We start from the raw sequence: 12,991 nt of genomic DNA on the forward strand, positions 1-12,991 counted from the left end.
AGATTCTTATCTACACTCAACGCTACACTCAACGGTATTGGGTGGTATTCATAGTCCGGTCTCAAGACCGAGCTCAAATAGAACGGTCTTATTCGCAGTCTTAAGATGGCGCTTCGATTCATAGTCGTCCCATTCTAGTTAGGGTATAGTCGTCAACGGAATAGTCAAAGAGTGTGAAGGATTTTGATTATTAGTTAAAGGTGAAGAGGTTAATTCCGTTAGAAGGATGAGTGGTTATCTTCGAAATCAGGTAATTGTACCAAGTCTACCAAGGCTTTTCGGAACATAACCCAATAAAGTTATACCTTCGGAAAAAAAAGTACCAAGGCTTTCGTTTTCCATTTTTCTTGGTCCACAAATATTTCCACTGGCTTTAATCAAACGGTTGTAATTATGTCTGTGTGCATTTTCAAATAACCTACGTGAAAATAAAATAATTGCTCTTAAAAGCGTATAAATAGATGACATTGGGTGAAATCTTTGGGATCGAACACTAGGAATATGAAATAATATTCTGTACATTCTGTATTATGTATCACCGAAATGTCAAACTGGTCCTTAAATTCTTGATGACCGTTTGTTCGTAGATACATGACACTACTTGTTTTAGGTGCTAAGTACATTCAAGAAACTTCATCGTACAAGATTGAAAACATTTCAGGACGACGTTGCTGCTTTAGAAGGTAATATTCTGATGGCAGTTTACTCATTACTTGTAAGCATTGCAATTCAGGTATCGTATTATATCTATTTTTGAATGTCTTCAGTTACAAGAATGAAAATAAACGAGGAATTCAAAAAATGTAAAGATGTGACGGATGAAAAAAAGATTGCAGAAGTAAGTCTATGACGAGCACTTTTATGTCCCGTTACTCAAAAGTTGGCTATCAATTGCAAAATCAATATTGCTAAAATTTCTCATACTATTCAAAATATCTTAACTGAGTCAGAAGAGCATGCCCTATATAAAATGCTTTCAAAGTTTCTCCAACTGAAACTTGAACTTAAAGTATCATTCTCGATTTTTTTCAGCTAAACGAATTTGCGTTATCGGTCGAACACGAAGTGAGAACAACGATTGTTCAGGCTAGAAGGGTTGAACCAGGAAAATTTGGTAATGTTAGAAAACGTAAGACATCTTGGTAATCTTTTATTTTAACGTCATATTTACTCGGAATTGCAGAAGTTCGCATAACCGCAGATACTGAGAAACTGGATAACGCAACACTCGATAGTGTCGGATGTTCTGTAAACTCGAAAAGGGAACCTCCAACATTCAAAAAATGCTCCGGTTCAACAAACACTTCGTGAGCTGATTTAGCCATTCAAAATGTACACATAGTGTAGGTATAACTCCAGGGTTATGTATTATCTATTTATGTTCAAAGGCCCACACTGTAACTTATTGTTTGTCCTGAAATGATAAGACGAAAGCAACTTTTTCGTTCAAAACGTTTTCTCATTTGACAAGTTATCCTGCAGATCCATCAAGTAGAAATATTATTTTCTCGGTTTGGATTTCCAAATTTCAACGTTATTTTATCATGAACGTAGAACGCGGAAGCTGAGTAGACGTTTACAAATCGTAATTATATAATTTTTAATGTTTATTTGAAAACAAATCAGTTCGAAGGGTTGTGAAGACTGACGATTTATGAAATTACGAAATCAATTTTTTTTTTTCCAGGAAGAGCAACCAGGCTGACAATGAGCTGATGTGTTGAATATCCCTATCATATAGTATTCGTTCGCCAATACCGGATATTTCAAGTCAGCGAAGTTTATAGATACCCGTGTTATACGAACATACTCATAACATGTATACAACACATCACGTATGATCACATGGCGAAACAAAACGCAGAAGACTATTCCCCTCGTGGAAGTAGTATTTGATTGTATTCTTCGTCCTAACAATAAGAACAGTGACCTGTAAAATCATTTCCTTTTCATGGTAAAATCGAGGGTAGATTTTTGCAACTGAAATCTTTCGATGTGTGTTCTTTGTTTTCGGTAATGAACACTTTTCACAAAATGAGATATTTTTACTAAATGACGTTTGCCATTTCACTTCTTTTCAGCACATGAATGATTTTTCATACGAAGATTACTGTAATCCACTGTAGATTTTTGATAAATCGTCATGAACAGGTCAAATTCATATTACATTATAAAGATGGAAAAAGGTTCAAATTGAATGATTATCCCCAGATGCGCAAACATAATTACAATGATGGGTATATTCTTTCAAATGTAATTTTTAGTTTGCTCTTCGTATGTTTAGTATTATTCTGGTATTATTGCGTTGGTACAAAATTTCAACATTCACAACAAATAATTTATCTTACTCTTTCATTTAATTTCTTTTTGTTCTAGATTTCATGCTCAGAATCTAATAATCTGCTCGGTTAGGAGGTTGACAAGGTTAAATCTTCGAAAAACTCACAGATCATTTGACCCTGACAACATTAAATTCTTGTTCTTTCGCATTTTTATGAAATGCACAAGAAATAGACTAGATGACCTTCTAGGTTGCCTCACATTTCTGGCCTCTACTATTTGATATTTGTCATTTTCATTCGACATGAAATTGACATTCGGGATGAAAAAGGTTTCAGTTTGAGACCGGTAATTAGGTTTTCAATTGGACAATTGATATGAAAAAAAGGTAACCAAAAAATTTGCAGGCATTTCAAGACAAGGCGGTGCATCTCGTGAGATTCACCGTATTCTAGATTCACCACTAAATTTACCCGATAATACCATCACTTCGCACTAACTGCAGTCTGCTCAGTTTCGGTGACAGACTTGTGGACGGCGGCGATTTTGTTTGTCAACAGTTTATCGTTTATAAATCCATCAACAAACTGTTGTACCGAATCTACCGTAATTTCTGCTCCATCTTCCATCACGGCATAAATACCCCGTGGAATGTCAATAGCAGTCAACAAGGGAACCGCATCTTCCAGGCCAACGAACTCTCTTAGAATATCCGAGGTTTCGCACTACAATCAGGAATACGATTACGTAATACAATAAGATTAATGTACATCCTCAGAAAACAGCCGTTATACTTATCGGTAAAAGCGCCTGCTATCAATTAATGACACTTACGTCTAACGCAATGAAGAATTGTAGGTGGCTGTCCAAGTCATCGTAGGTTGGGTCGTAGTCCGGACGGTCACGTCGGTAAGCTTCTGCTGCTGGAACTAAAACGCTTTCTCCAAATTGTATTTCGCAATCATCGCCCTCTGAAAATCAAAGTAAACAAGCCAAAATACATTAGAAGATGTTTCGTTGGGTTTGCAATCCCTCAGGGGTTATGTGGGCTTCGCAACGTTTCGTACTAACAATACCGAGAGAGAGAGAGAGAGAGAGAGAAAGAAAAAGAAATGGAGAGAGGCGGTGTAGAATAGGGTGTAGACAAGCATCGACGTCAAAAGCGCACAGGACAACAGGCGCCTGACATGATACCCGACAGAAATCTACTTGTTTTAGTGCTTCGTTCGATGATTTAATTCTTGATTTCAAAAATTTAAAGATGGAAAAGAATCGAGATTTGTAAAATTAGGACTCTGAGCATTCAAAAAAGAACCAATTTCGTTGTTCTGTCCTTGTAATAAAACATGGACGTATCCTCCCACTTCGATTTCAAACCAAAAAGGAGAACGCCACTGTCTTGAAAAATGGTTGAAACAAATCGAATCTAGTGCCGAGGGTGAGCACTATGCACACACTAACCGCACGGCATTAGGCAACGTCTATCGATCGAATTTATATCGAATATTGCGTTTGTTTTCTCTTTTGGCCCTCTGAACGGACAATTAGTAACGTAACAACGAAACTTGCCAACGAATAAGATTATTGCTGGAGCATCGTGGAGGGTCGTCGCATACTTTTCCGTCAAAATGTTCACAAGTCTGCTTGCCCATGGAAAATTCTGGAACGCAAATAATAGATTTTTTCGATTTGTTGTTGTCGTTGTTATTATTATTCTAAATAATGGTGTAAGGTGTTTACTGCACATCAACGGGATGTATGATTTGGTTGGATTTGGGTAAGGATTGCAATTCTGTCTTACACTCTTACCAAACCCTCCGGATCTTCGAGGAGTTCAGCGCGCCCTTCCAAGGTAATGATGTTGTCACGTGGATCTAGAATTACGAGGGTGGGTATCGCTTGAACGTCTAAAGCGTGGGCGAGTTTTCGCCGTCGTTCTTCTTGAGAGAAAGGTATCCTGAGCCAAGGCATCGTCTCAGTGTAAGTGTTGTAGGATTCCTCACTCCTGATACAAAGAAAAAAGAATCTAAATAAAATAGCAACGATAAAATGGAAATCGATATATTACGGGACAAGCTCAAGGGATTCTCACATCTATGGTGTCTACAAATAGTGAAGATTCAATTCGATGAATTATGAGTTACGGAACGGTTACGGGGCAGCTGCAGGGTGAAGACGAAAAAAAGATGAACGAGCGGCGAACAATTTTTCGAACATTCCTTATGCGGTTGTATCTTTAGATGGTAATGAGTGGAAGGACGAAGAAGAGCCGCATCAAGCGAAGAAATATTGATCGTCAGCGTGCGCTGTGGTAGCAGTTCATCGTCTAGATACGTTCGCCCTTCGCTATATTCGAGGGGTCGTCGGTATTACGTCAAGTGTGTGCGTAGCGCTAGACAGAACGGGAGTAGAAGCCGCCAAGTATACCGAATCTCCTATCTTTCCGTACATCCGTTTTTATGGGAAATCAATGAACTATCATTCGGCCACCGCTTCTCGACCCACCGTGTGCCTTTACGCTGACGCACCCATGTACGTACGTACGTACGTACCCAAATGGTATATGTTTAGTTTATCTTTACCGTGACTCCGAATAAAAATATATTTACCCTCCCTTTGCCAGGATTCAATATGTTCCCGCTGTATTTTCCACGTTTTCGTATGCACTACTATCAAATTTCGTGATTCAAAGAACTCGAATGGCGATTTATTCGCTCAATGCTTCTTTGCCTCGTGGAACGTCTGAATTTTTATATACATATATCCAGATACGATGGCTTTAATCAAATTGGATGTACATTTTTAAGAGAACTTACATGCCGATTGACAGTCATTTTGAAGCACGATTGTTAAAGTCGGATGTAGATGTTTCTGTAAACCTAGAATTTCTTGTAAGCAAATTTCCACTTGGACCACTGTACGTGTGTACATGGAGTGGATGAGGTAATAAGCTTTTCAACTCAATCTGACTTCTGGTTTAGAAATGACAATCGTTAACTTCATCATTTTTAACGTTCTTTCGACAAATTTTAAAACACAAGTATCTAGTGACGAGAGAGGATTTTGGAAATGTTTCCGAATTTTTCCTAACGGCTCATTGTCAGGCGCATATAGTGTACGCTAATTGAAGGTACAAATCCACGGTCATTGTAGTGTGAATGTTTTCGGATTTTTATATGAATTTTGCTAGAATAAAACGAAAATCAAAAGTTTGTTAAGTAAAGGGACATATGCAAAACTAAAACAGGTTAGTTTTTAATACATCCACGTGTCTGCTGACTTTCTAAAACTTCTATCAAGCCCCAAGAACAAACTCACATATTGTGGATTAAACTGAAATTACGAATGAATGAATACACTGCGCAAAACAGTCAAGGGATCACTTGAATTTTGCCGTGAAAAAAACCTTTTCCCAACTAACCGTAAGTGTCAACACTACGTCAAAAATTAAAAGTTCGCATGAAAGGAATTGATTTTTGAAGCTTGAAGCTTTGATTTCAAAACTGCTTTCTGACTTCGCTTTCGCGACGGGGTCCCAATATCTTTTCGAACACCAAGGTACAACGTCACAGTCATACACAATCTCCGTTGGTGGATCCTCAATCCTGGGTGACGCCAATTCTAATTGTAAGACGATCATCCACACACTCATCCGTCTTGCAACACGCAACGTTGACTTGCGTACAGTCAACGGTTTGGACATAAATAATTCAGTAAATAACAATCGTACGGTAGTGAAAGAGAAAGCGCTTTAAAGAGGAAGTTTCAAGTTAAACTTTTGCGACGCCATCTTTGTGCAACTTTTTCGGCACACGGTATACATTGTAAAAAAAAAATGAAATAAAATGATTGCACCATGAGGCGGTCATTGCTCCAAAGCTGTACAGTATAATGAAAAGTTGACAAAAAACAGTCGAGATAGCAGTTCAGAAGTCAAAGCTTCAAAATTCCATCCTTTCCGTTGCAATCCGTTTGCTTTTGACGGAGTTATACGCGTTTGAAAATGGATCTTTCTCTACATGAAAAAACTCGAATGATCCCTCTATTGTTTAGCGTAGTGTGATTAGCTAAATGAGTCAAATTTGGGAAAAATTCGCGATTATGCAACAGGCCGACAATTCAAACTTTTCTGTCGAAATTTGCGGATTTCGGCACTCCCTCGTAAAAAAAAATGAAAGTTCATAAAGTAGTTCTTCCGTACGAGACAAAATCGTATGTTTATAAAAATTAGGCTCCATATTTACCGATCAGAGCTGACGAAGATGACTTCAAAATTGTGTCCCCTTTCTCGGATCCTCTGATACGTATCTACCAGCTGTGGTGTGAAGGCTTTACACGGGGGGCACTGAAAATTAACAGAATTCAAAGTATGCAATAACCACTATTTCCTATACCTGTAAGCGAATAAACGACGGCTGTATCTAATCACCCGGTCACGATAAAGACGGACAAAAAATTTTCCCACTGGCAAGTGGGCTGCTAGTGCATCGATGCGATGTATTCGAATTCCGGAGTATGCTACGAGATTTATTTATTCGTATTCGCTTATTCGTACGTGAAACTAGATAAATCTGCAGGTGGCATTGAATGAAGCTGATTTTGTCCTCTCTCTATGAGATCTTCGAAACACATATGCCATGGAGACCGGTCCGATCTAAACCGATTTGGGGAATTGAGAATATAACTTGAAAAGCGTGATTTGCCCAAACACGAGCGCGGACGTGGTTCAAAGTGCAAATCCCGCGAACATAGCCAATGGACATCAGCCGCAGACGAATGATGTCGCGCTTGGAGACGTCTACTTTTTCTCCCCATCGCCCCGCGAATCCAAGAAAAAAAACGCGCGATGTTTTGCCCCTGACTTACCCAGTGGGCGCTGAAGTATACACCCTTGACGCAGTGCCGAAGTTCTTCGTGGAGCATCGGTTCGTTATTGTTTCGCCCCCCGCACGGCAGAAGGGGTCCATCGACTAGGGTGGCCTTAGGATGGGGTGGCCTCCACGGAAAGTTGGCGCCCGTGGGATCGGCCAGGGTGCGTTCGACGCCTCCGCGAGTCACGACCGATCCAGTACCACCCTCAAGGAGGATCAGCGTAGGGACTCCCGCTTTGATCCGGTACCTCCTCGTCAAACGCATCTGCAACGAGTATACGATCAACGTACAGTCTATCCCAAAAAAGCACCTCGGGTGCGAAAAACCTCGCCAAGTACATTAATTCATCCAAATCAATCGTCATCGAAAAGTCACTGTTCCTCGAGAATAACCGTGAAATGAAAATCTTCGGAGAAAAAAGGATCCAAATCAATTATTGTGCCAAGTACTACATAACTGTTTGTTACTTTGCATCATGCGTAGAAGCACTAGAGAGGACTGGAATCATCGAATGAATGAACGTTTATAAAAACATTGAATATGATTTTCAGATAATTTATAGCAATATTTCTAACAAATCCATGTGAATTTTTTTGGAACAGGCTCAATATAGGTCGGATCGAAGATACAAGTGGATTTTCGAGAAGTTGAGAAAAAAAACAAGTAGGTTTAGAAAAAAAAATTTTATCCACGACAATTATTAACGGAGATGGTCATTTGTCAAGTAATCTGTCAGCCCGCGTCGCTCGGCCCTCCCACCACGCGACTCGGCACCCCCCACCATGCATTTTAACCGATCGAGCACGGCCTCAAAGCGTTCGACGCTGTTCAATAATTTTTTTCATTATTTTAAACTACCTTGACGACGTTGAAAAAATTCATGGTTATTCCTTGGAGTATTTGACGAATTTTGATATTTTTTTAGCTTCTTAATATTAATTACAGCAATGAATATCACCCAAAATCTAAGATACTGTTATCTCCGGTTCTACTTTACAAATTCAGGTTTGTTTTTTTTTAAATACTCAGTGAACAAAGAACAATAAGAATCTGTTAAAATCCATTCAGACTTGGATTTAATTATCAGAGATATCTCTATTTGTTTAAGGGCAAAAAGTTTAAAATCGCAGAAAAGGTCAGTTTTTATGGATGAAAAAATTTTTTTTTTGTATCTAGAAAGTACTCATAGACTACTACCTTCATGATTTTTTCGCACCATGTGACGATCGTTTGTGAGAAAGTATGGACAATCCGCGGATTTTGCCTCGTCGCGTATTGTTGCTTAACTACGGAACATAGGTGAGCGAATATTCGACCATTCTCTGGGGAAAGGATTGAAATTACTGCTCCATCAATTACAATAGCACAAGTTGATTATTCATCAAGTTATTCGAAAAAAAAAAAAAAAATCCGTGTTCGCGTGCAATTCACAAGTAAACTAAATTTTAGAAAATTTTGAAATTGGACTTATAATTTAGATCTTGTTACGACGAACAACTTTTGTGCGAAAACTTTTTCCGAAAAGTTTACAGAAAACAAGTTACATTGCGAAATATGGGTTTTTCAAATTTCAAGAATTTCTTTGCGGCCAAACCCGTTCGAAAAAAATATTAGACTTTTCAGAGTAGCTTTCTACTGGTCGGAAGCAAATTTGAAAAAATCGGCCAGCCTATGTTCTTCCACATTAATATAGACGCCATTTTCTGCTTAATTCGACTCGACTGCTAGGCGTCACGCATTTCGTGTACTTGGTATGCTACAAATGATTGATTTGGATCCTTTACTTTTCAAAGAATTTAATTTACGGTTATTCTTGCGAAATGACTATTTATCGTGACCATTGATTTGTAAAAGTTAATATACTGGGCGATGTTTCCTGCACCTGACGTGCTTTTTTGGAATATTCATTTGAGAAACTGAGAAAACTGTTACAAGGGCATGCGTCGCACAACCCACATTCCAGTAATGACGAGCCCGCCAATTTTATGGTGTCTCCACCGTGTTGGATTTTTCAACAGACGACACGCAGTCAGTGCGGCAAACACTGAACTCTATACTATCCTGGAACGCGCGCGATAAGAGTGGGGGCAGTAAGAAAGAGATAGCTGTGGTCGAGGTATGTCCGCTTGTGTCACACGCATATCTACTTTCTGAATCAAAAACTTCCGTCGGGAATATGCATCGTTATCGTTAACCCCAGTATTTATGAAATTTAGTGATCATAGAAATAGATTGTACATTTCATTATACTCATGTATGTACATACTACAAATAGATTTTCGGTAATTATTTACGAGTGGGGTCCGCGCTATTTTAGCCGTAAAAAATCGACAAATCAACATTGTATCATTCATTCATTGTGTCAGTGAAGCATTCTCGTAACACTCTCTCAGTAAATTTGGCAATCAATTTTCTTTAATTAAACTCACTGTTCACTCACTGAGTTCAGTGTTTACGTGAGTGTTAAACGCCATTTTCTGCTCTGACAGTCAATGTTTTTATGCGAGATAGTCCCTATACATTAGTATAATACAAGTGCGTCCGACCCCAACTACAACCATCTCTCTCTCACCGTACGTCGCTACACGAAACATAGGCTCGCGCGAGTTCCAGTCCTATTTTAAAAAGTTGATGACCAATCGAAAATCGAAATACGAGATTAAAAATCGAAATTCGAGATGAGCCTCGTTTTTCTAAATTCACGCTGCGAAATGAGCGAGTACCGACTGGTGCCGTTGCATTTTGCGTGTGGACCGATTTGACTTATTGTTAGCGAAATGAGTGAATTGTGCCACTGAACGCAGCTGAGTTTTCATTCGTTTGCTGATTGGCTGCGTTCAAACTTGAAAATTCGTTATAACGAAGCGAATAAATATGAATATGATGTTTACGATAACCAAGATTATCGATTCACATTTGATTTACAAAATGAGACACGCGTCTGCGTGAATAACAATATGATATTACAATAAAAATCACATTTTGAGTATATAAATGATCAATTTAAGAAAATGGAAGCAGAAAATGTAAAAAAATATCACTTCCAAGGTGAGCCTGAAGCAGTAGTCTGTTTGATTGTCTCTGAGCGACAATTCTGTGAAAACTTAACATTTGATTTTCAAAAAAAGGAAAAGCTTGGATATATTATATATAATAAAAATACCATTTCGAAATTATAAATTATAAACTTGTGAACATGGAAGCTGAAAATGACGAGAACCATGATTTTCAAAATGAGCCTGATGCAGTTGGTCAACCGTATGTTGTACTTCAGAAAATTCGTACTTGAATGCAAAATGTAATTCAAATCTTAAGCTGTCCAAAATTAAGTTAAATGAAGAAGAATTGTCAAGTAATGCGTTACGTACAAACTGGAAGCCAAGGTCGTTATGCTTACATTGAATTGTGTACCGGAAGCAGAAGAAATTTGAGAGTGCACTACTTTTCAAAAATAATAATATTTTAAGTTTTGGCTGACAATGAATCACGATAATATGGTAAACTACAATCAAAAAAATTTTATAATCAAAATTAGTTAGAAAATATTTTTTTAATTATAAATCGCTTCAACTTAATGCGTTTCTCAAAATAAAAATAGCTCAAACTTCTACTGTAAAAGCCAGCCCGCATTTTTTATGATTATTCATCGTAAAATTGAATAGAAATGAATCCAAAGTTGTGGAAAACAGGGACAAGTGTCGAATCATTGCGAAATGAGTGAATTGTGCCGCTCTACATTGATGACATTTGATTCTTTTGCTGGTTGGATGTGTGATTAAATTATACATTATATAAAAAAGATGATAAATTATGTGAACAATTTGAAAATTAATTTGAGGCATCGGTATACACTTGACGAAAATGTATACGTGCGAAAAAAATTGTGATGGTAAAATAGAATTCAAATAGAGAAAAAATCATAATTAATAGATAACAAAAAGTTATACTGCAATCTTAATGATACACAATATATAATAAGAATAAAACAGAACAAAATTTGAAGGCATGAAGTTGGAATTTGAATGACATTCACAAATGATCGACATTTTCAACAGATAAAGTGGTTGATTAGAAATTGATTATTTGATAACCAAAAAAAAAAAGAGATGTAGATTTACAGATGATGAATATCGTATCACAGAAAAGCAAAGCAAAAAAAGCAATAAAATGCAACAAAATCAAAGTATATAATGTAAGAGATATAATAAAAAAGCGAAACTCAGTAAATCGAATGTGGAAGACCACGATTTGAATGACGGAGATGGAATCAGATCAGGTCGAAATAAAAAAATGATTTAATAGATGTGATTGTCCGCCAGAAATTTGTTAGAAACGTTGCAGCATACGTTCATGTAATTGAATTTAAAAAATGAGGCATGCCGCAAATCAATATTTTAATAACGTTGGCACAAGATAATGAAATAACGACGAAGGAGCGATAGACAAATACATTTATGCGGAAATTCAAGATAAAAACGAGAACAAAAATTTAGACGATATCGCGACGATACATCTGATACATGGGCCATGTGGAGACTGGTGGATGGAAAACGGTAAATGTATGTAAAATTTTCGGAAAGGGTGCAGAGAAGAAACAATAATAGATAAAAATGGTTATCCCTACTATCGCCGACAAGACACGGGGCGATCTTTTGAACGACCTGGTAGATTTGTGGTAAAAAATCAGTACGTTGTGCCATATTGACGTCAACTATCACGCAAATGAGAACATTTTATCTAATATTACTGCTACTGATAGTCAAAGGTACAAAAAATTGTATTAGTTTCGGAACGTTTAATGGAAATGTTGGTCGGACATTCACAGCAACGTGTTTAGCTCGAGGTTTAATCGAAGATGACGAAGAGTGAAAACGCACGATGGACGAAGCTACAACCTGGATGATGCCACGAAGACTTACAATTAGAAGGCTGTTCGTTAGAATACTTATCCACTGTCGAACAGTTCGCCCAAAAAACATTTGGGAAGAATTCAAAGATGAAATGGCTGAGAATTATTCACGCAGGGAGGGGTTGTCGCGTGACCGAGCACGAGCCTATGCACAAATCATTGAAATATTGAATGCAGAGGGTTGGAGTCTTGCTGATTTTTCGGAAATGGAACAAAGAATAATTACTTTGGAATTGAACAATGAATTACTTGAGGAATCATCTAAAATCGGAGTGCGACAGTATGAGAAATTAAATTTTGAAGGAAAAGAAATTGTTAACGCCGTATTGGATTCGATTAATACAGCCGAATACACCGGCGGCGCTTGCTTCTACATCGATGGCCAAGGTGGCTCTGGTAAAACTTACATTTACAAAACTATATAGCATTTATTAAAAGCAAAAGAAAAAATGTGATTACAATGGCATTCAAGGGAATTGCAGCAAAATGGTTACCAGAGGGTAGAACAGTTCATAAGACGTTAGGATAACGTGTTCCCCTCTATTCAGACTCAACATTTGCATAAAAGTTAAATCTAAACAAGAAGAATATTTGAGAAAAAAAATTATTGTCTGAGATGAAGCTCGCATACCACACAGGTACTCGTTAGAAGTAATTGATAAAACATTACGCGAAATAAGGAACGATGATATACCATTCGGTGGGAAGATTTGGATAATGGGTGGCTATTTCAGACAACTATTACCAATAAAAGTGAGAGGTACACGTAATGAAACAATTAACCTATGGATTAAATTTAGTAATCTATGTAAATAATTTAAAAAGTTCAAATAAACGCAAAATATGTGAAATTTATCTGATGAAGTCGAATTTTCTGAATCTATAACAGATGTTGTATTAATGATAAGAAATTGAATGATGCTGATGATC

The 12,991-nt window shown here is 37.5% G+C and overlaps 2 protein-coding genes across 3 annotated transcripts in view; one reads left to right on the forward strand and one right to left on the reverse strand.

Moving 5' to 3' along the window:
- The first annotated feature begins 77 nt into the window (after positions 1 to 77).
- On the forward strand, positions 78 to 1,986 carry LOC105693979 (complex III assembly factor LYRM7). 2 transcript variants are annotated; one of them, XM_048658073.1, is made up of 6 exons: positions 78 to 250; positions 662 to 683; positions 768 to 838; positions 1,033 to 1,114; positions 1,184 to 1,343; positions 1,688 to 1,986. In XM_048658073.1, exons 1-5 carry the CDS (start codon positions 227 to 229, stop codon positions 1,309 to 1,311), a joined length of 327 nt encoding a protein of 108 aa, XP_048514030.1. In that variant the 5' UTR covers positions 78 to 226; the 3' UTR covers positions 1,312 to 1,343; positions 1,688 to 1,986. The 2 variants fall into 2 exon arrangements, with proteins under 2 accessions (XP_048514030.1, XP_012269688.2); XM_012414265.4 differs by having other exon boundaries at positions 88 to 250; positions 611 to 683.
- A 236-nt stretch (positions 1,987 to 2,222) lies between these two features.
- LOC105693977 (nucleoredoxin-like) overlaps positions 2,223 to 12,991 on the reverse strand; it is a 62,584-nt gene continuing 51,815 nt past the window's right edge. Inside the window, exons 2-7 of the mRNA XM_048658066.1 lie at positions 7,147 to 7,416; positions 6,525 to 6,625; positions 4,090 to 4,285; positions 3,850 to 3,940; positions 3,115 to 3,251; positions 2,223 to 3,005 (exon numbers count right to left, since the gene is read on the reverse strand). Coding sequence (XP_048514023.1) covers positions 2,766 to 3,005; positions 3,115 to 3,251; positions 3,850 to 3,940; positions 4,090 to 4,285; positions 6,525 to 6,625; positions 7,147 to 7,416 — 1,035 coding nt within the window. The 3' untranslated portion in view covers positions 2,223 to 2,765. The remainder of the gene's footprint in view (positions 3,006 to 3,114; positions 3,252 to 3,849; positions 3,941 to 4,089; positions 4,286 to 6,524; positions 6,626 to 7,146; positions 7,417 to 12,991) is intronic.

The sequence above is a fragment of the Athalia rosae genome, chromosome 7 (assembly GCF_917208135.1).
Source record: "Athalia rosae chromosome 7, iyAthRosa1.1, whole genome shotgun sequence".
In the NCBI taxonomy this organism is placed as follows: domain Eukaryota; kingdom Metazoa; phylum Arthropoda; class Insecta; order Hymenoptera; family Athaliidae; genus Athalia; species Athalia rosae.